General features: G+C 44.3%; 1 protein-coding gene across 1 annotated transcript in view; it reads right to left on the bottom strand.

The window, feature by feature from the left end:
• Kif6 (kinesin family member 6) overlaps positions 1–22,625 on the bottom strand; it is a 304,808-nt gene that overhangs the window by 242,009 nt on the left and 40,174 nt on the right. Inside the window, exons 4-5 of the mRNA XM_036168128.1 lie at positions 8,540–8,687; positions 4,017–4,126 (exon numbers count right to left, since the gene is read on the bottom strand). Of these exons, the coding sequence (XP_036024021.1) occupies positions 4,017–4,126; positions 8,540–8,687 (258 nt within the window). The remainder of the gene's footprint in view (positions 1–4,016; positions 4,127–8,539; positions 8,688–22,625) is intronic.

The following is a 22,625-nucleotide window of genomic DNA, read 5'->3' on the forward strand; positions in this document are numbered from 1 at the left end:
TGCAGAGGACACAGAGAATGCATGCTCAGGGAGGCAGAGGACACAGAGAATGCATGCTCAGGGATGCAGAGGGCACAGGGAGAATGCGTGCTCAGGGAGGTAGAGGACACAGGGAGAATGCATGCTCAGGGAGGCAGAGGACACAGGGGGAATGTATGCTCCGGGAGGCAGAGGACACAGAGAGAATGCATGCTCAGGGATGCAGAGGACACAGAGAATCCATGCTCAGGGATGCAGAGGACACAGAGAATGCATGCTCAGGAGGCAGAGGACACAGAGAATGCATGCTCAGGAGGCAGAGGACACAGAGAATGCATGCTCAGGAGGCAGAGGACACAGGGAGAATGAAATCATTGTCCTTGCTCTTTTCCAGATGGGAACATTAGAAAATATCCAAATCACTATTCTTGAGTAAAGTACGGAGAAGTCACCAGGCAAAGACCACACTATGAACGTCACCAATTCTTGACCTTTAGACGTTGGACCTTAGAAGGCTGGTAAACAGTATTTGACCCAAAGCCTACACTGTATAGAGAAACAAAAATTTGTGTCAAGTCTCAAGTTTCTAACGGTGGCTGGATTGGGAAGACCCTGGTATCTACTCAAGAACCCTGCACACTGTATCACTCTTATGTAGTGTCGTACTTTTCTCATTCTGGCTGCGCCTTACCCCGAATAGCAGATCCACAGGGACATGGTCTGCTATTGCTCTTCTCCCTCACTGCCTCAGCCTCTCAGGTGTGATTTCACAGCTGATTTCCTTTTTGTCATGTTCACATATATATGTGTATGCAGGCGTGTTTGCCATGTGTGGGTGTGCATGTGGATGTCAGGAAGCATCTTTCACTGCTCATCCTCCTTACTCTTCGAGGCAGGATCTCCTAATCAAACTCAGAGCTCACCAACAGGACCAGTCTCCTTAGGCGGCTTGCTCTGGAGATCCTGTCTCTGCCTTCTGAGGCTGGAATTACAGGCTGGCCACAACTACCTGCATTTATGGGGTTCTGGGGATTTGAACTCTATTCCTCACACTTCACAGCAGCATGAAGTGCTGGAACATGGAGCCACCTCCCCAGCCCCACAGATCATTTTTGAAAGAAATATTAAGGCACCGATACTAGGAAACTACTAAGCCAAGTGAGATATACTTCCTGCCACAAACACCCTACCTCAGACTTACTTAAGTACACACACAGTGTCGGATGGTAGACCCAAAGTCACATCTGCAAAACTCTTCATCTTTACCTGCTCAGGTTTGTGATGGCAATCTTTTGAATGGACTCCTTAGTTCTTACAGCCCCATTGTGTAAAAACTTGTGAACCTACCCCCAACCACTCTAGCATGAAAGTGGGAATGTCTGGGTGTTAACTGTTGCTCTATTGACAATTAATTGTTCTGAAATGCCAGGTGAATGAAACCTCCCTGGGTTTTATGTCCCAGGTCAACAATGAAGAAACCAACATTTGGCAGTTTACCTTTCAATTCTAACTGAATCACACCTGAGGTTGGAGGTGTAAACCATCTGGATCCCTTATCTCATAGTCTTGCTCCACCTCTTCAAACATCTCAGCTTTCTCTCTCCTCTGTATATCAAAGACAAGCCCTTCACTCCTAGAGTCTAGCTTAATGTCTGCAAACTGTTGGGTACTGATGAGCCTAATTGAAAACAATTTTTTAACCTCCCTGTGAGTTACTGGTCAAGGAATGAGTCCCAGAGGATCCCAAACAATGCAGGTTATTGCCATCACTCTTGGTTGCCCAGCAGAACTTGATAGTAAGATTCCATTGCTGAAGGTATTACACACTCTAGCCAGAGGACTTGGAAAAATCAAGCTGATATTTATCTGGAAGATTTCTCCCTGCTGGCTAGCTTTCATAGTTCTGGAAGGTGCTATGCAGACTGCTGGGGGAGAAAAGTCATCAAGAGTCGTATCCAGCTGTGAACCTTGTTAGCCATAATAATGACTGGTCTGGCAAGATAACCTCATGAGTGTAATAGTGGCATGAATATTATGGGTGTAACCAGCTGCTTTCTAATTGGATTTGAGGCCCACTATAAACCTGGCCAAAAACCCAGGGCTGGGGAGTTCACAGGCCCTATAGGTGAACCTATTACCGTTATGAACATGGTATCAAACAGCCTTCTAAATATATTGAGAACAATTTCTTATTTGTTTGTTTATCAAGACAATGTTTTCTGTGCAGCCCTGGCTGTCCTGGATCTCGCTGTGTAGACCAGGCTGGCCTCCAACTCACATAGATCCACCTGGCTCTGCTTCCCAGTGCTGGGATTAAAGGCATGTGCCACCAGGTCCAGCTACTGAAAACAATTTAAACAAGATTCAATCTGCAGTCAGTCTGGAGACTATAAAACAAAAAGTTATCAGAATATAAAGGAGCCTCAAATCAGAAACCTGACCCTCAAGCCCTTCCTCAGGCTGGTGCCAGTGGCTTCTGGGGTGTTATGGTGTAGTACTGCATCTGGGCTTCTGGGGCGGGAAATAAGCTAGGCAGAGTGTAAGCAACAGAGATGGTTATCAGAGTCAGAGAGGCTCCAAGTCCCACACCAAGGAGTTAGCTTGGCCCTCTTATGGATTATAAGCTACCAACTTCTCTTGGCATCCTCAGCACTACAGAATGCACCCATGTCCTCTTTTATAAGAACAACAACTGTGTGGGGCAGGGCTGCACCGTGATGACCTGCACACATCAGACTCATGCCATCACTATCTACAGCACAGCCTTTCCACTCATGCACTCTGTCTGAGGCTGCTATTCCTATCCCACCAAGAAGCTTTACAATTTTATAAGTAAACTTTACTCCCCTAAGTTTGCAAAGCTTTTTTTTCCAGAGTCTGTGATCTCTCTCCATTGTTATACCAATATTTATAATACAAATAATTGTTCTGTTTCCTGACTCCATTTTGGGAATGTTGTAAACATAAAAAGGTGATTGTAAAATACCTTGATCAATACTAATGAAAGAATACATTGATTATGAATTAGCTTATTATTTATTTCCATTTTTTACTAATTTAATAACTTGCTTATTGAATATGAAACTTGCATATTCAATAGTCAATTAGTTATCCTATTCATAGAGAATTTATAATTATTTCCATTTATTTTAGAGCATTTTATAATAATAATAATAATAATAATAATAATAATAATAATAATGATTTAGATTTGGGAGATGGAGAGATGGCTAAGCAATTAAGAGCATAATTAAAGCATTGCAGAGGACCTGAGCTAAGTTCCCAGCACCCTGGCAGGCAGTTCACAACCACTTGTAAATCCAGCCCCAGGGGATTAGATACTCTCTTCTGGCTTCCACTGGTATCTACACTCATGTGCGTGCGCATGCACACACACACACACACACACACACACACACACACACACACTTAAAAATAAAATGAATTTTTAAGACTCTTTTTTTTTTCTTGGCTGTAGGCAACTTCCAATACATAAAAGCACCTGGAAACGAGCACATGAACCAATTACTACATCTAACTCAGGCAGCTTTCAAACAAACATCAGCACTGTGATCCTGGCAGGGCAATGTCCTCTGTCAACAGACCTGAATGCTGCACTTCATTGAAAATGACTAATGCTGACCTGATCAAAGGGTTATAAATGTTGGTGCTAATGACAGCAGAGACGCATTTGGGGAACACTCCCGAATTTCCTTTTTCTCTCAGATTATTTTACTGCTGCATAAACTGAATACTGTTTTTGGAAGAAGGGAATATTTAAAGGAGTGTGTGGCTTCATGGGGGGCGGGTAAAGTGCTGCCTCCAATCTTGAAATGTCCACTGAGACAGAGATTTCCCCTTGGAATGAGTTTCAAGCAATCTTGGTTCCCATCACTCCCGCTCATTACAGAAAGATGCTGCTATCCAATATTTGCTAATTATGATCGAGACCAGAAACACAGCAAATTTCAAAGGGAACAATAGAAACAAACATCTGAAAACCATTTCCTGTGGGTTTCTGTTACTTGGCTACTCACGGCAGATCTTCCAGTTTGGAGGCTTCGTGTCTGGGATCCAGCAGGTCGTAGCCACATTCATTGTAGATTTCCAAGTAAGAAATGTGTGTCGTGTAGACCTTGCTGCTGTCCTGGGTGGAGAAGGAAAAGGCTTTATGTTATGGCTGAAAACAACTGCTTGGCTAGAGAGAGATGCACCATTTGTCTCCAGGCTTTTCTCACAGAACCCTCCTTTGTCCTTCCACGTTATATGGTTTACATTTGCAGTTCGTGACACTTTTGAGTTGCTGTGGCCATCTGCGAGAAGTGGGTTATTATTTTTTTTAATACCCAATATCCATGATTACAAGTAACTTCAGTCTGTTAGTTTTTATTGGTTCCACATTATACATAAAATGTCAATATACACTTGCAGAGAGCCAAGTTGGTTGTAGAACTGAATAACACATCATTTTTTACTTTCCAGATCCCCCCAAAAAGGTTACTAAAAACACATAAACAAACAAACTTACATTCTGTGAACACTCTATTCATAAAAGAGCAGAGGTTATTACTTTGGTTCAAAGACCAGGAGCCAAAGTTTCCATTCTTGATCACTTGATCATAATTAATTTTCCTTTACTTTCCTACTACTCAGAATTTTATACTCTTTTAAAATAAGATTTAATTATTCTCTCTCTCTCTCTCTCTCTCTCTCTCTCTCTCTCTCTCTCTCTCTCTGTGTGTGTGTGTGTGTGTGTGTGTGTGTGTGTGTATGTGTATGTGTGTATGTGTGTATGTATGTGCACATGAGTGCAGGTACCCACAAAGGCCAGAAGCGGGCATCAGATTCCCTTCTGCTGGAGTTACAGGCAGTTGTGAGCCACCCAATGTAGGTGCTCGGAACAAAACTCTCCCCTCTGCTAGAGCCATCGTGCTAACATGGTTTCACATTAATAATAAGTTAAGAAATACTCCTGACCTTGGAAACCTGACATAAGAGAAGAATGTCTACATTTCAAGTCCTTCCAAAAATACCTGGGCACCAGTGAATCACTGTGGCTGTCACTGTTGTTCCTGTTGTTGATAAGTGTTTTCAAGTATTGTGTCTAGCAGCCTCCAAATGGAGAATTAAGTATGATAGGTTTCCAGAGAAGGGTAACTGGGGAAGGAAACCCTCCCTGAATACGGATGGCACTGTCCCAAGTCCTGAACTGAGTAAGTGGGGCAAAGAGAGGAAGAGGCGGAGTGCTAAGTGCATTCATCACTCTGCTTTCTGACTGTGGACACAATGTGACCAGTCAAGTCATGTTCCCACCACCACGCCCTCCCCACACGGTGTACTTACATCTTCCAACACTGAGGCAAAAATACACCCTACTTTAAGCTGCTTTGTTGGGTATTTATTACAGCCCTGGTCAAAGTAGCTAAAATAATACAAGAATATGAAAGGAATGGGCACGAGAAAAGAGTGGTGAATCTGAGCCATCATCTACAATGGGGGTGTTCTCTTCTTTAGAATTAGGATAAGAAGTCAGGGAAACGGCCAGCCCACTGCCCGGGGATAAGGACAATGCCTTGGCTCCTCCAGCCTCTACTTCTACAGTTTCTCTGGCATACACACCCACATCTCATTGAGTGATGTGGCAAGCTACCTTGTTTGGTCCTTTTCAGCCTCTGGGTTGCCAGGCTGTAATGTAACACATGTGTTTCTTGCAGACGGACATTTCTTCTGCCCCAAACAAATCTGAGCCTCACAATGCTCCAATGTAAGGAGAAGCAAGTTCTGAAACAAATGGAATCCTCCCAAGTCCAGTGGAAATACATCCTGGCTCGCAGGCCTTTCACAACACAGGGTGCTCTGAGGTCTTAGACCGTCTTCAAGAAGGACTTGGCTTCAGTCCCATGCTGAGCTCGCTGATCCAGGGCAATCGGCAGGGGCCTCTGGCTCCAGTCTGCTTTCTAGTCTCCAGTGTGGACACACTCCATGGAGCACTTTCAGTCACCCGGCTTGTTTCAATACAATCCACTGCGATTGTAACGAATTGTGTGGCCCACAGCAGAAACTGGTCCATTTCAGTTTTCCTGGCTGTCAGTAGGTCTGGTGGGCTTTCTCCAAGTCCGGGAAATTACTTGGGATGATTCAGAACTAAACAAGGTTTACATGACATCAATGACAAAGGGGTCTCCCAACAACCGACAGATGGTCAGCGCCCTGGAGACTTTTAGACTTCTTTGGTAAGCACGGAGAATATTTTAGAAGAGACAAAGCATACTTCCCATTAGGAGAGGATTTGTTTATTCTATTCAACCTAACCAGGGAAATTGGCTTCATTGGTTCTGAGAACTTCAAAAGGTTTTCTGAAACTGGCCAGGTATCATTAGGCTACTTGGACATATATGAATATTTATGAGTGTGGAAACAATAATTAAGTATTTGCATATGCAATATTAATGATATGGTAAAAATGATCATGAACTGAGCATACCCAGTGTGCCAAGAACTTTAAAGATTTGTTTTTATTATTCTTAATTACGTGTTTGTCTCTGGGGGTATGTGCATGAGAATGTAGTGTCTGCAGAGGCTGGAAGAGGACACTGGGTCCCCTGCAGCTAGGGTTTTAGGCAGTTGTGAGCTGCCTATACAGGTGCTTGGAACAAAACTCAAGTACACTCTTAACTGGTTTACTGTCTCTCCAGCCCAAGATCTTAAAATGCAATGTGTTTGTCGCCTCACAGGAGCTCCATGACATTGAGACATGAAGCCACATGCCATCGGTGGCACACATCCTCAGAACCGTGACAGTTTACACAACCCTGGCCACCCTTCCAAGATGTCAGCTTTCCACTTTGGTCCACGGCAAAAAAAAAAGCTATTGGAAATTATAGCTCCTGTTTGTGAAATGTGTGGAGAGGGCACAAGAGTTGGTGTCAGGAACACAGGGGAAGTGAGGAGAAGGGCTCTGGATGTGGCAGACACACTCCTCAGCCCTTCCTCCTCCATTTTTCCTGGCTCACACAGTTGGCACTCTTGCTCCAGTGAGAGAAGAGCTGAACTAATGGATAATTGCTGCTTTGCGGATGGCAATTAGAATTATGCAGATCTCAGCAACTTCTTCTCTTTGCAACTCAAAATGCAAATAACCTTCAGTAGGGAAATCCAGAGTGACTATCACAGCAGCGCAGTCAGACATTTATGCAGAATTCAAGGACTTGCTGGAGGTGGAAGGGAGACAGAGAGCTTCCAGAACCGTTCAACTCTTGCTTTCAGAAAATGGAAAGCAGAAACCCACAGAAGCTAAGTGACTCATCACAGGAAATGGATTCAAACACAGCCAACGAAACAAAGCCAATCTGAGCTACAAAGGCACTGGAGGCAAGGCAAAGAAGCCGTTCAGCTTACAGAGCTGAGGGCCGGTTATTGTAAGATGTGGGCCCAGAGAAAAGTATCTCAATGGAGGTTCACTTTTTCCAACTATAAAATGGGAATAAAGATGCCTAGTGTGGTAGTTACTATATATGTTGTATTAAAAAGCCACACATGGGGGCGAGAGAGATGGCTCAGGGGTTTAGAAGACTTGTTGCACTTACAGAGGACCTGGGTTCAATTCTCACGCCCATGTGGTTTCTCACAACCATCCCAACTCTAGTATCTGGGGGATCTAACACACTCTCCAGGCTTCTGTGGGTACCAGGTATATGTATAGGACATACACACACAGGCAAACATTCATAAGTAGGTGAGATATTCAGTAAAGACAGGGGATGAATCTAGAACAGGACTATGTTCATTGTAGTAGGGTTCATATTCTGGCAAATTCCTCCAGCTTCTATTATTACCATGGGAAAGTGGCAATCATGCTGTCTGACAGATTTGGTATTTAGGGGCTAGAGGAAAATATGTATCAATAAAAGGGTTTCTAACTGCAGAGTAAGATACTAGTCGGTCAAAGGTGTTATCTGAGTGGGGAGATGGCTCAGTGGGTAAAGAACTTGCTGTGCTGGCATGTAGATCTGTGTTCAGATCCCAGAACCCATGTGAAGAGCTGGGTGTGGTGGGGTATGGCAGTAACCCTAATGCTGGGCTGGGGGAAGAGAAGGACAACCCCAGGGCTCACTGATCAGCCAGTCAAATCAGTGAGCCCATGGTCAGCAAGAGACCCTATCTCAAAAACAAAAACAAAACCAAAGCAGCGGAGAGCAAGAGAGGACCTCCAACCTCAACTTCTGTCCCCTCCCCACACACATGCACACCCACACACTCTGACACACAGCATCCATCACACCGACTCCCACTCCACCGCAAAAGCTCTCTAAGTCCTGTAGGCATCTCAAATGGAGCCCCAGCCTTTCTTTGATGAAGTCCCAGCCCTGGTATGAGAAGTACCTTCTTAATTTCCATTCCTCCAGCAAAGTCTGAACCTTTCTTTAAATGGAAAGGCCAGAGCTTTTCTACAACAGCACATTCCTAAGTGGGCTCAGTGTAACAGATGTCTAGAGCACTTCCTCACCACGGTGTATTCCTGCTGAAAATATCAAATAAAATGGGAACTTGTTCTCTTTACCTTTTGCAACTGCTCAAAAATATATGACAGAGTCCTTGGGATGATGCCTCTGTCGCTGTAGCGCTCGGCCCCACCTGTGATGGTGAATGTCTTGCCACTGCCTGTCTGCCCATATGCGAAGATGGTACCATTGTAACCTGCCAGGACACTGCAAGAAGAAAGGAAAGAGTTTTAATAGCTAAGTGGACACCAACATTGGTACTGGTGCCTCATGGCTGAATAGCAACCTTATGGATAGCACTAACAATATATTTATAAGGTATTTACAAAATATATAACGATCCAGCTAGAATTGTGTGTGTGTGTGTGTGTGTGTGTGTGTGTGTGTGTGTGTGTGTGTGTGTGTGTGTGTGTGTTCCTGTCTACAGGTGCCTGTGTAGGAGTGCATATAGAGACCAAAGGTTAGCACTGTGCATCTTCCTAATCCTTCTCCACCATATTTTTGAGACAGTCTCTCTCATTGAACTCAGAGAGACCCAGGCACCCCAGGGAGCCTCCTGTCTTCACCTGTGTATCTCTTGGATTACAGCACCTGTTGCCAGGCTGTTTTTATGTGGGTAATGGAGAGCAAACTCAGGTCATCATGCTTGGGTGGCAAACACTTTCCCCACTAAGTCCCTGGCCCTCAGAAAAGTTTTTAATCCAGGAATTCTAGGATCTCAATGTCTTTCTTTAGGGAAGGACATCCCACTCAAATGGAGTCTAGCATCATAATACTGTCTTTGGGTTTTATTGTACTAGACTTAAAAAATGAGTTGAGAAAAATCATCTCAGGGAAACAGTTGTAATTTGGCAAGGTGTCTGTCTGTCTCCAATATGAGTTATTAACTCCCCGTTAAATACTAAAATCACTAGCTATCCCTACATTACTAAGTACACCCTTTTACAACTGTGTTTCTTGAAATGTATTTCTCTATGTAATACCTACCACCAACAGAAAGTCCTCAGGACCCCACTCCCTGGAATGGAACGTGTGTGTGTGTGTGTGTGTGTGTGTGTGCATGCGCGCGCGCATTTGGTGGAAGATATGGCCCATGTGTGCTATTTAGCCCAGCCAAGCATCCTATGATTTGATAGGGCCTGGGAAAGCCTTTGAACATAGGCTTTTGACAATACGCTCTGTATAATGTGGGCTTTGAAGAGTGGGCCTTATATCCATTCACGCCACATGCAATAGGAAACTCTTGCAGTTTTTCTGTCTTTCTTGCTACAAGTGGCTCCTTGATCCCCAAGATGTTTCCCTCAAACCAGCTACCATGATGTCAGCTAATGGGACTCATGTTCCACAGGGTTCTAAGCAGACAACTCCTCTGAGATCACTTTTCACCATTTGCATGGGAATCCTGCTCTACCTGGCTACGGAGCTCTGTCAACAGTTAATTCTAGATCTCGCTCTGCTTCAGTGACATGTTGAGTGGCCTGTCCTCACAGTGTCTGGAGATAACACAGGGGTTACCCAGACCTTGTTCTGGAGAGGTCAGTTAACCCTTAGCATCGAATGCAGCTAGAAACCCCACAAATGCTATGTTCAGCAACAGACAGATGTGTGCTCTGCTCTGTGTAGGGGCACTAGAATTGCTCACAGACCTGAAGGATTTGGTACAGAGAGTGGGGAAAACCAAGCTACTGTGTGCCAGTGCTCTGTTTCCAAGATGGGGAATCATGTTTCCACTTGTGTCTTCAAGTTGAAACTGTCCACTGTGGACATCTCAGCTTGTAAGAGGCTGTGGTTCCTATGATGCATGGAATTGGATTGTTACTGCATCTTTTCCATCAATGGAATCTGTCACCAAGGAGACAGAGGTGTCTCATTGGAGTATCATTTGTATGTAGAATATTTCTTGCCACAGATGTGCTGAGTAAATGGGGGGGTCTATAATTTTAAGTATCAGATCTTAAACATTGTACCAATTCTTGACAGAAAGAATTGCTAGAATACACGAGGCATTATCAGTTGCAAAAAGCAAAGAATATGGGCACAAATTAACATTTCCATTTTGCCATAGACACACCTATGAAAAGTGATGATTGGGGTGACCTGTGTGTCCTCACTGACATCCATCTGTTGTTTTATATCAAAATCTTATCTAACACTGCTAGTCACCTGTCTATCTGCTTTAAAGTTTGTTTTCCTTATCTACTATGGAATGGAAAATTAGACACTACAGTTTCTAGAACACAGCATTTTAATAATAGAATGTAGAACACATCCACCTCCCTAGCTCCTGTGGCTGTCAATCACACTGCACCTGTGAAAACTTACACAAGGCACAGTGGTGCCTTTTTCTAGAAACTCCTTATCCCAAATCAACCTTGTGCTCACTCCTCAGTGTGCCCTAGGCATTTCCCATCTAGTCTGGACTCATCTGTCCTAAGAGAAAAATGCAAGTTTAAAATAAAGTTAGAGAGGTGATGATGTAACATCCTTTGAGATAGCTCCATTCATCCACAAGAGCAAAGACACCATAGCAAAAAGTCTTCTGTATGACCCTGAAAAGTATCTCAATATGACCAACAGCTCGGGTGATGCTTAAAAACAAAACAAAAAAGCTCAGTAGAAACCTTGGGTTTCATTGTGCTTCAACTTCAGAATCCCTAGCCCTTTGACCCAGCTCCAAGGAAGACTTTAGAAACAATATGCCTGGAGGTATGGGACCATAAATCCCAGCAGCTCAGCTACTGCTGAAGAGGCAGTGTGCAACTGGAGCCTCACAATCCTCCCCGGGCTGCTTTTTCCTTGGTTCTGAGCAAAGTTCTGCTGAGAGATCAGAGGACATCTCTTCTGATTCAAAGCCCTCACTGCGAATAGCCCTGACTACAGGCAAATACTTAACATTCAAGTCTCCTGAGGTGGTAAGACCAGTGGGCTGAGCATGGATGTAGCCAAAAACTTACAAAGTCCGTTGACAATGACAGCGAGGCACTTTGGAAAGACCCTTGACACTTCTGGGACACTGGAAGACCATACCCAAGGCATATGCATGTTGAGAAAGGACTTGGGAAGGCTTTTTATTTCCCCTCTGACTGACCTGAGTCTCTGTACAAGAAGTGAGTGACAGAAAGACAGAGACACAAAGTTATAGATATTGAAGGCATGTCTCTATACATAGGCAGAAATGCCCCTAGGGCAACCGGGAAAGATACATTTAAGCCATTTAAGGAACACTTTACCCACAGAGCTGATCTCTATTGGACAGAGGCTACATGTATTAGTTACTTTTCTGTTTCTGTGAAAACAAAACAAACAAACAAACAAACACAAAACCAAACACTGACCAAGATAGCTACACACAAAGGAGAGTTTACCCAGAGAGACAAGAGTCCATCATGGCAGAAGGTCACAGCAGCGGACATGGTGACCAGAGCAGGAGGCTCCTGTCCTCACTGGAGGCATGAGGTAGAGAGCAAATGGAAAGCAGAGTGAGGTGTGAAACTCAAATCCTGCCCTCAGGGACCTACGTCCTCCTGCAAGGCCACTCCTCAGACCTGCCTGTAAAACACCACCAACTGCAGACCAAGTGTTAAAATCCTGCAAGCCAAGGAGACATACCACACTTACACCACCACAGCGCACAGAGATGGAGAGAGTTGAGGGAACTTGGGAAGTCAGTCTGCGGGTAAAAGTGCCTTGTGTTGTAGATACGCGGACTTGAGTTTGAATCCCCAGCACTCACATGAAAAGCCAGTGTGGTTCTGTATGAACCTGTGACCCCAGCACTGTGGGAGGAAAGTGTCTGGCGCTTGCTGGCCACCAGCCTGGCTCTAGGTTCAGGAAAGATCCTGTCCCTTGAAGGAATAATGCAGAGGATGATAGGTGGGCCACCAGACATCCTCCTCAGGCATAGGATTCATGACTAATGCATAGGAAAAATATTCCTGCAGATTTGGTCAGTCACTCACCCCTCTGCTCCTTCGCCAGAATGGACATAATGTTTGTGAAATCTTCATGGAAGCTCAAGGGGTGTGTACAGACAAAAACGCTCTTGACAACGCGGACAAAGGTGGAAACCACACTTTCCACTCACGGCTAACAGGAAGGCTAAAGTAACAAGGACAGTGAACTAGCAGATGTGAACCAGCAGACGTGAATGCAGAGGCCAGAGTCAGACCCACGCAGGCTGGGATGCAATGTAGCTGGCTAGCATTGATTCAATGCTGTCTCTCAGTTTATAGAGGGTTCTTTTCCCAAAGTGGCGATGAGATCATTCAATAGAAGAATGGACAAGATAAAACAGGAAAATGAACAAGAGGGGACAAAACCATAAAATTGTGTGTATATAACTTTATATACATATATATTCATAGTGGCTGTCTGCACACAAATGCCACTGTCCACAGGCCCTATTGAGCCACCAGATGTAGACACTGGGAAACGAACTTGGGTCTTCTGCAAGAGCTGTACATGGTCCTAGCAGCTGAGCCATTGCTCAGCCCCACTGTACTGACACGTCAATTGTCCTGCCAGGGAACCTACATCAAACCTGCAGGTCACAGCACATCAAAAAACATATCACAGCATGTCAACAGTCAGTGGGAAAGCAGAAAACGGGGCCACAAGATGACTTAGAGGGGAAAGGTGCTTGCGGCCAAATCTGAGGAACTGAGTTCAATCCCCGAGACCCACATGGTAGAGAGAACAGATTCCTCTGACCAACACACACACACACACACACACACACACACACACACACACACACACACAAAGAAAAGTACACAATGAATTTAAATAGATTTAAATTTTTAATTTCGAAGAATAAACTCATCTCTATACCATATATCCATTTATTTAAAAGAATAAATTGTTGATACATCTAACTCTAAAGCCTATGTTAGATGAAAGCAGCCAACCACAAGAGGTCATATGTTGTTAAAACCTTGTCTACGCCAAATATTTAGATCAGCAAATTCCATCGGCATAGAAAGTGGATCAATGTCTGATGTCAGCTGAGTGGAATCAGAGAAGGGGAAGCAAGTGTTGCTCATAGTCAAGGGTTCTTTGGGGTAAAAAAAGTCCTAAAATTAATTGATGGCCGTTGACAGCTACAAAGTTATGCTAAAAACTACTAAATTAGATTCATCAACAAATTCTACTACATTTATTATTTATTTATTTATGTGTGTGTGTGTGTGTGTGTGTGTGTGTGTGTGTGTGTGTGTGTGCGTGCGCGCATGCATGCCTGTGCAACCATGTGTGCACCAGAGTGCATGGGTCAAGGTACGTGGACATTAACAGAGTGGGTTCTCTCTACCATGTGGGTTCTGGGGATCAAACTCAGCTCCACAGGCTCAGCAGCAACAGCCTTTCCCCAGGGAGCCACCTCACCGGCTCCCTAAACAATGTTCTTTAAATGATAAATGTTTGGGCAGGTGAGCTCTCACAAGGAAGCTGTTGTGCCAATACAATGACAAGAATCAACAGGAAGTCTTAGTAACAGGATGCTCTTGCTGTCTGTCTTTCCTGTGTATCTGTACTAGATGGAGCGTGGACAGACAACAGAGGCAAATGATAAACTCCAGCAACTAACCAAGAGGGATGAAGGTTTGCAGGGGGAGCTACCTCCTAACAGCTTAAGATCAACACTGAAGACTCCTGCTGGTCCATCACAGCCGGGGACAGGAAATAAATCCACCCTTCCTAGAGTGAGATTTGATGATCAGATGAAACGCCTGTTGCAGGAATTTGTAGAAAGCGCCCTCCCCCTAGAGTCTAAGTTATAAAGACAAGATATTTTGTCAGCACGTATCTTTTAAGATTTTCACAAATAACCCAAAAATAAAGCCCACATCCTCTGGGATATTCTAGACTTAAGTATGAATTGGACACATAATGTTTCCATGCTAGAAAAATACATTTTATTTTCTGTTTAGCTTCTTCATCTGTATTATTCTTGGTTTAACTAAACCTTGTATATAAGGTCATATAAGTGTGAAGAAAATGAAACTTCATGTTGTTTATGCATGATGAAAAAGTCCTAGCCTCCTCCTATAAAATTACTACATCAAAGTAACCAATAAAAATTATTATTGTGCTGGACATGGGTTGCATACCTTTAATCCCAGCATTGGGAGGCAGAGGCAGGCTGATTTCTGAGACTCAAGGCCATCTTAGAATTAATCTTCATTTTTTTAGTGAATTAAATTATCTTACAATATTTTTTAAAGACAGTTTGACTATGTAAACCAAGCTGGCCTTGAGTCTCAGAAATCAGCCTGCCTCTGCCTCCCAATGCTGGGATTAAAGGTATGCAACCCATGTCCAGCACAATAATATTTTTTTTGAGCTGAGGGTCCAACCCAGGGCCTTGTACTTGCTAGGCAAGCACTCTACCACTGACTGAGCTAAATCCCCAACCAAAAAATATTGTAAGATAATTTAATTCACTAAACAAAAGAAGATTAATTCTAATCTTTCAAGTTTGAATAGACAGCATAGTTAGAAAACAAAGAAAGACAGGCAGAGAGACAGACAGAAAGAAAGAGAGAGAGAGAGAGAGAGAGAGAGAGAGAGAGAGAGAGAGAGAAGGGAGGGAGGGAGGGAGGGAGGGAGGGAGAGAGAGGGAGGGAGAGAGAGGGAGGGAGGGAGGAAAGGGTGCTGGAGAGACGGCTCAGTGGTTTACAACACTGGCTGTTCCTGCAGAGGCCCAGGTTCAGCTCCCAGCGCCTGCACGGTGGCTCACAAGCCTGTAACTTCGGTTCTAGAGACGATGATGCTTCTTCTGACCACCCAAGGCTCCTGAATATACATGGTACACATGCATACACTCAGGTACACACAAGTACACATTAAATAAAATAGATAATTTTAAAAAGAAGCAGTAACTTGTCACTAGAGGCCTGTTAATGACTTTTCAGCCAACAGAACCAACTCCTCTAAAGTTTTTCTGAGAAATACACAGACTATGTTTATTGAGCTTTTAGATTCGAGATCAGCTGACTTCATAGAATCAGGAAGGACTAACTTTCTCTTTGAGGTGGGGGTGGCTGAAGTGGTACCCTAAAAAAATTAACCATTTGTTGTTTGTTGGGATAATAAATCATGTAGCCCAGGCTGGCCTTAAACTTGATATGGAGTCAAGGTTGACCTTGAACACCTGATCTCCTGCTTCTCCCATTACATCCAGCTTTAAAAGTTTTCTTAGTTTGATAACATTCTAACAAGTTAGCCTTAGAAAACTAAGAATGAAGGAAAGCCTACATTTGTATTTATACTGCTTGGATCAAACAAATGAAGTCATTTGGAAAACATAGACCAATTAATATGAGAACATACTTTTTAAGATAACTGAAATTATGCTGTCTTATGCCAGATTAATAACAAAAAAGACTGACCTGGGGCTGAAGGAATTTTGAATTCCTCTGTCCGGACCACTGGTTCCTTCTTAGCACTGCTTGCCTATCACAGGCCACAATAGCCGAAACCTGTGACATTCACTTCTTGTGACATTCACAGAGCAGTTGGTTTCTGCCCTCTTCCTAAAATAAAGTCCCACGCCCCTCAGAAGCAGCCCAAGGCAGTAACTGCTGCTTTTCTACAGTGAAGTACTAAGTGACTCAATGGTTCACACCCAATAATATCTGAATGCATAAATTTACAGCAAAAAAGCCTTTCTTTTGTTGTTGTTTGTTCACAGGTGGTGTGTGTTCGTGTGTGTGTGTGTGTGTGTGTGTGTGTGTGTGTGTGTGTGTGTGTATGTGTGTGTGTATGTTCAGGTGTGTGTGTGTTCACAGGTAGGTATAGGGATGTGTGTGTGTGTGTGTGTGTGTGTGTGTGTGTGTGTGTATACACCCAAGGCTGGTGTCAGGAATCATTCTCAGTTACTCCTCTACCTTATATATATTGAGGCAGGTCTCTCAGTCAAACCCAGAGGTCACAGATGCCTAGTCTTTCCAGCTGCTTTGTTCTGGAGACCCTGTCCCTGGCTTTTGAAGCTGGAATGGCATATTTGATGTGGGTTGTAGGGATCTGAACTCTGGTCTTCATGCTTGTGTGGCATGTTCTCTAACCACAGGGCCATCTTCCAAGCCTAACATAAACTTTTAAGAGATATTAGAATAACTCAGTTTGGCCATGTGTAAAATCAATGTTCCCAAGAATTCAGCCAAAAGAGCTTGCAGCTTGTAAAGCACGCAGCAATATCACAGAACACTCCATAGTCTGTACGAGAGAAGTAAGGGTCCAAAGCAGGGCAGCCCAGTCTTCAAGGAATCTGAGAGATATGAAGAAGTGAATCAATCCCCTTCTTCTTATTAATCCCATTTACAAACCCAAGTGTGGGGTACAGGTGACTCAGGGTCAGACAATCATACACCCCACTCCATGACAGGCCTCCCCAACCCACCATCTGTCAACAGTTACTGTTCCAAGAGGCTCCGGGCACACAAATCAGGAAAAGCAGAATCACTCTTATATAGATTTCCAGAAAGAGGAGATGGGATGAAGGGAGAAATGAGGAGGAGGAAGAGACACTTATGTGTCGGGGTCCCTGGGTCACAGCTGCCACATGCCACATGCCTTGCAGTTTTACAGAGGGAGCAGAGGTCAGAGGGCAGAGAAGGAATGCCAGCTATGTCAGGGCCAACTCGAGGAACCAAGTCCCTGCTGGTCACTGGACTTTTTTCAGTGGTTTGCCAGTTAGATGAGCCAAGAAATCCTCTGCTTCTGAGCTGGGATTTATTATTATGTGACAATCAATACTGCTCCTTCAGGGACCCCGTTGGGAGCCCAACATGAAGGTTCTTGTGCCCATAGATCTCCCGAGAAACCAGGAATGTTAAGCATACAGGATTGTCTTTCCAGTGGGAAAGGTTTAAAACCATCTTCTTGGAAGAAATGACCCCTGCTGTGACCCCTGCTGTGATGGGTCCTAGAGATAGGACACCTGTATTAAGGACCTAGCTTAAGGGCCTAGGGAAGAATCTGGCCTGGTCTTGGTCATACAGATTATGTAGAAGTCATTTAGGCTACTAGCTACCTCTGGTCCTGGCTGTGGGAGCTTGGGGGAGCCTCTGGCTATCCAGCATTGTAAGGGTCATTTAGACTATTAGGTATCTCCATCCTGGTTGTGAAAGCTTGGGGAGCCCCTGACTGTAAGGGTCATTTAGGTAACTAGCCACCTCTGATCCTGGTTGTAGGAGCCTGATATGGCCTGACCCAACAGATAGCACAGATCACCAGGCAGTTAATCACCTCCAATTTCTAGCTTTCTGGATGGAAGAACAATTGTTCTAAAATTGTAACACCTAAATTGTTTATATTGGTAAATCAATCAATTCTCTCTCTCTCTCTCTCTCTCTCTCTCTCTCTCTCTCTCTCTCTCTCTGTGTGTGTGTGTGTGTGTGTGTGTATGTGTGTGTTGTGTACACATGCCCATGTATATTCCTGTGTGTGTGTGCACGCGCATGTGTGCGTGCATGTGTGTGTGTGTGTGTGTGTGTGTGTGTGTGTGTGTGTGTGATCCCAAGGTCTCTCTCCCCCAGACACAGGACAAATCAATGTAAAGCCTTGAAAATGAAGCTCTCAGCCTTCACTGGAAGGATCGGAGGGGTAATTAGCATAGGTAGGTGCAGATGGGTATCACAGGTCAGGCTGTGCACAGTTACGTGATGCATGTCCCTCTTTTCACTGGTTCTCAGCTTAGACCCACACAGTGCATGCTGACGCCATACATGGTAAGGGTCCTACGTGTCTTACAGATGGGAAAGCCTGAAGATCTGCCATCCTGCCATCTGGAGCACTGGATTTTTATCAATTCCACAATAAAATCCTGCCAAGTACCATTTTGTAACACCACTAACTGGATAGTTAACATTAGGACAGAAAATTAACCACAATGAAGATGACCTAACTACATCACCCATTCAGACGGACGCTAAGGATGCTTCCTCCCCACAGCACAGGAAACAGATGAGGGTGGCTGATCTCTCTAGGCCTTTCCCCCTGAATGAGGCTGTCAAATGGGGGCTTGAGGAACAGCCTCTAGCAAAGTCAGAGGCTTTGGAGAAGAAGGTGAAGGGATGCAGATATTTTCCTTTGGTACCTGACATCTAAAATCCCTTTCCCATCCCCTCTCTGGGATTCAAGGGCCACAAAACAACTGAAACTTACAATCAGTGGCTAAACTAATGTACATAAAAGGTGAGGTCAGTTGCTGGAAGGCTTGTACACTTGGAAGGAAAGGGGAGGGACAGAGCTAACACCCCACTCTGCCCTTGCTTCACAGTTAGCTGGCTGTTCAAGGGAACAACAGAGGGCTTTGTATGGCTGCAAAATAAGAAGTTCTACAGAATGCTGGTGTGTGTGGGGGGTATGTGGCTTCATAGGCTTTTCTGTGCAGAAGGCTGGTAATGGGGTCCTTTGACTGCACAGGAAACAGAACAGCTCTTGAGCACAGATTGGAATATACAAGAACTAACGCTGGCTATTTGGAGCTGTTTCCCCGGTCCTTTGAAACAACAGGAATGAGCTTTGTGGTACGGTCCATCCTCACAATGAGGGTGTTTTGGAAGCAGCTTTGAAAAGCCTGTGGAAGCATATGCACAGCCAGCTGTATGAAGCTGGACTCTCACAACGACAACGTGAGGGAAGGGCCTGAATCCCAAGATAGCAATCACATGCCACATGCTGGAGATGAATGGCTGGAGAAGCCAGTGAGTAATTTACTGACACTTCCAGTCAGGAGGACACAGTGGTCGTGGGGAACGAACACGAACAGAGAAAGGGAAAGTAGAAGGAATTCCATAGCAAACTCCCGAGCTCCTGCACCCCACACAGAAGTCAGCCTCCATTCATCTCATTTATCCCTCCTGCCTCTGGCCACATAGATCAACCCTATTAACAAAGTTAACCTCTCCCCAGGGACCTCTGCATCGCTTCCCCACCACCTTCCAGGGCCCATCTCCATTAACCAACCAACCAACTAATCAATAGAAGGATACATCGCCTTCTATCGAATGCTGCTGCCTTAGGAAAGAAACATGATTCTTCTTATGTTACTGAAAATACTTAACTTTTGATCATATAATCATATTAATTATTTTTCTGGTTGCTGTGACCAAACACCTTAACAAAAGCAACCTAAGGAAGAGAAGGCTTATTTAGCTCACTGTCAAGGGTATAGTCCTTCATGGTGGGGAGGGCATGGTGGCTGGGGCAGGAAGTGGCTGGTCACATTGCATATACAGTCAGAGAGCAGAAAAAATTAATGCTGGTGCTCAGCTCACCTAGAACCCTAGCCCAAGGAATATTGTAACTCAGGTTCAAGGTGGGTCTCTCCATCCATCCATTATCACTTGACTAGATAATCTTGACTAGGCAAGTTTCTTAATGGAGTCCAGATCCTGTTGACAGTAATATTAACCATCACAGTGATTGATGCATAAATGCATCAATATTTGTTTAAAAAATGTTGTTACATGTGAAGTCAAGTTCCCCTCGAACACCCCACAAACACAGCCTCAAGCCTCTCCTACTTTGGAATGTAACTTGCAGGAATTTTTATTTATTCATTACACATAGGATAGCTTCCTGTCTCTTTCCCTTTGAGACAATTGCTCCCATCCCTATGTGTTGTTGGTTGGTTGGCTTTGTTCACGCCACAGTGTCTCTTCACAGCACAGTAGGCACACATCATTCTTTTACACTCTGAGTCTGTATTTTACAGTATAAATGTATTGCCATGAGGGGCTGGAGAGATGGCTCAGTAGTGAGGAAGGAGCATTCCTTGCTCTTCCAAAGGTTACTGTGTTCAATTTCCAGCACCCACATGGCAGCTCACAACTATGTGACATCATCTCCTAGTGTGTACATGCAGACAAAGTACTCATATACATAAAAATACATAGATAAACCATTTAAAAAAATCTTACCACGGCCATGCCAGGCAAGGCTGCTGGTCCTCGACCACCTCTTTACTCTTAGCTCTGCTGGTCCTGCCCATGTTCTCCGTGCTGGTTCTACCAATGCACGAGGAAAGAGTCCAGCTTCTTTCTGCCCTCCTTACTCTTGATGACACCCAGCTCTTGTTTAGTTGGTTACATGGAGATGGAGTATCTCATACTTTAAATTTTCAATCATTTGGAGGCTGGAGAGATGACTCAGTTGTTAAAAGCAGGTACTGCTCTTCCAGAAGACCAGAGTTCAATTCCCAACACCCACATCCAGCAACACTAGATCCGGGAGAGCAAATGCCCTCCAGTGGCCTCTGCACATATGCTTACACAGACACACTTTTCTAATTTTAGAGTGAGTGTAGGCTCTTTCTTTCATATAAAGTATGAGGTTATCTTTACAGTATATGTTAAAATGTTTTGTATTTTCTCCAAAATAGTAACTTACCTTGGTTTAAAAGTTTTATTACATTTGTTTATTTTGTGTGTGGGTATGCAGATTTCAGTGCCTATGTGGGGGTCAGAGGACAAATTTCAGGTGTTAGTTCTCTCCTTCCACCATGTGGGTGCCAGCAAGGATTGGACTTTGGTCACTGGGCATGACGGCAAGTGCCTTTGCTCACTGACCCACTCCATCAGCCACAACTTGTCTTTTAGTGTTGCTTAGGGTGCCTGTTTCCACCCTGACTTTTATTTAAATAACATTAACTTTTGTACTTTTCCTGTTCCCAAGCATCACAGTGTGTTGTCTCCCTTTCCATCTCTTGCTTGCTTTTTCAACTGTTCATTATACAGAAACATATTTTAATGTACAGCACGACTATTAATCTAACTTTTCTTTTGTTCAGCTGAGAGCATCATTTCCCCAGTACCATTTATGTGGTCTCTTGTTCCCTAGATCACAAACCAAATTTTCATATGCTCTAGTTGGTTGCTGTGTTATCCATACTGCCTCCTGACCAATACCACACCATTTTAATGATCACTGGTCTGTGCTGTAGTTGGGTGTCTCATGGGAATAGTCACCATCTTTGCTTTAGGAAGCCATCACCGTGTTGTGTGTAATCTTGTCAAGCCTCCTAGGAGATTTAAAACCAGTCTTGTCATGTTCCAGCTGCCTCTAACCACAATGCTCTTATTTCTTTTATACAGATTAATGTTCAAAAGAACATACCCCAGAGATACACAGGCTTAGGTTGTATTGGAGCAAGGGTTTATTTTATTTGGTCTCTATCTTGTTGTTTTATTCATGCTTTTAAAAACATCTGACACCTATGTGAGAGCCAAGAGCCAGGCACGGATGCACAACAGGGTGTATGTGCCTGTGTGGCTGGAGACAAGAGGGGACTGTTCTTTGTATCCCTGCCGGCCTTCTGTCCTGCTCTCCTGTGTCTGAACATGGCTCTCTTCAATCATTTGTGTGGCCTGCTTAGACCCTGCACAGCTTTTGTCTAGGAGACCCAGGTCACTGTAACACCACCCCCAACAGCCTGGAACACCTCCAACCCACCTTCTGTTTCTGCTGCCTCCAGAATGATTGTCCTCTACAGCCAGGGCTGGACGCTCTGCTCTGGTTTCAATTGTTTGTTGACTTTAGTGTGTGTTTGGGATGACATCCAACTTTCTTTGTGGGCAGTTCAAGGGCTCTCACAACCTAGAAAACCTTCACACATCACTCCCTTCATTTCCATATTATCCTTTCTCTAGCCACTCGGCCCTTCTGCAGTTCCTGATGGGTTTCCCACATAGCCACCACACTTAAACAGGGAAAACCAAGTCGCCCCTCCACTGCAAACCCTACTGTCCAGTCCTCTGGTCTAATTTCCCTTCCCATTCATGTACTTGAATGACATCTCCACGTCTCAGATTTAACCCTACTGCTGGCTGCTCTTCAAAGCTCCCTGTGAACACCTCCCCGGCCAGCCCCACCTTCCACCACACCAAGAAGAGCTGGAGGCCGCCTTTGTGTGTCTCTCTTCCTTTCATGATGTCTTCCACTAAATCAAAGGGCAACTTTAGTTTTGTTTTGTTTTGTTTTGATTTTTTGTCTACGGGATACTGTTTTTCTTAGATGCGTTTTATCTTAATCGAGTCACTCTATCCTAAGCCTAAGTGGGAGAAACCAGACGTCAGCAGGCATTCAGCACGACCCTGGCAAGGGAGAGAAGCATGGAGAGCGGGACAAAGGAGGCAAAGAGAT

This window comes from Onychomys torridus, chromosome 18, assembly GCF_903995425.1.
Source record: "Onychomys torridus chromosome 18, mOncTor1.1, whole genome shotgun sequence".
In the NCBI taxonomy this organism is placed as follows: domain Eukaryota; kingdom Metazoa; phylum Chordata; class Mammalia; order Rodentia; family Cricetidae; genus Onychomys; species Onychomys torridus.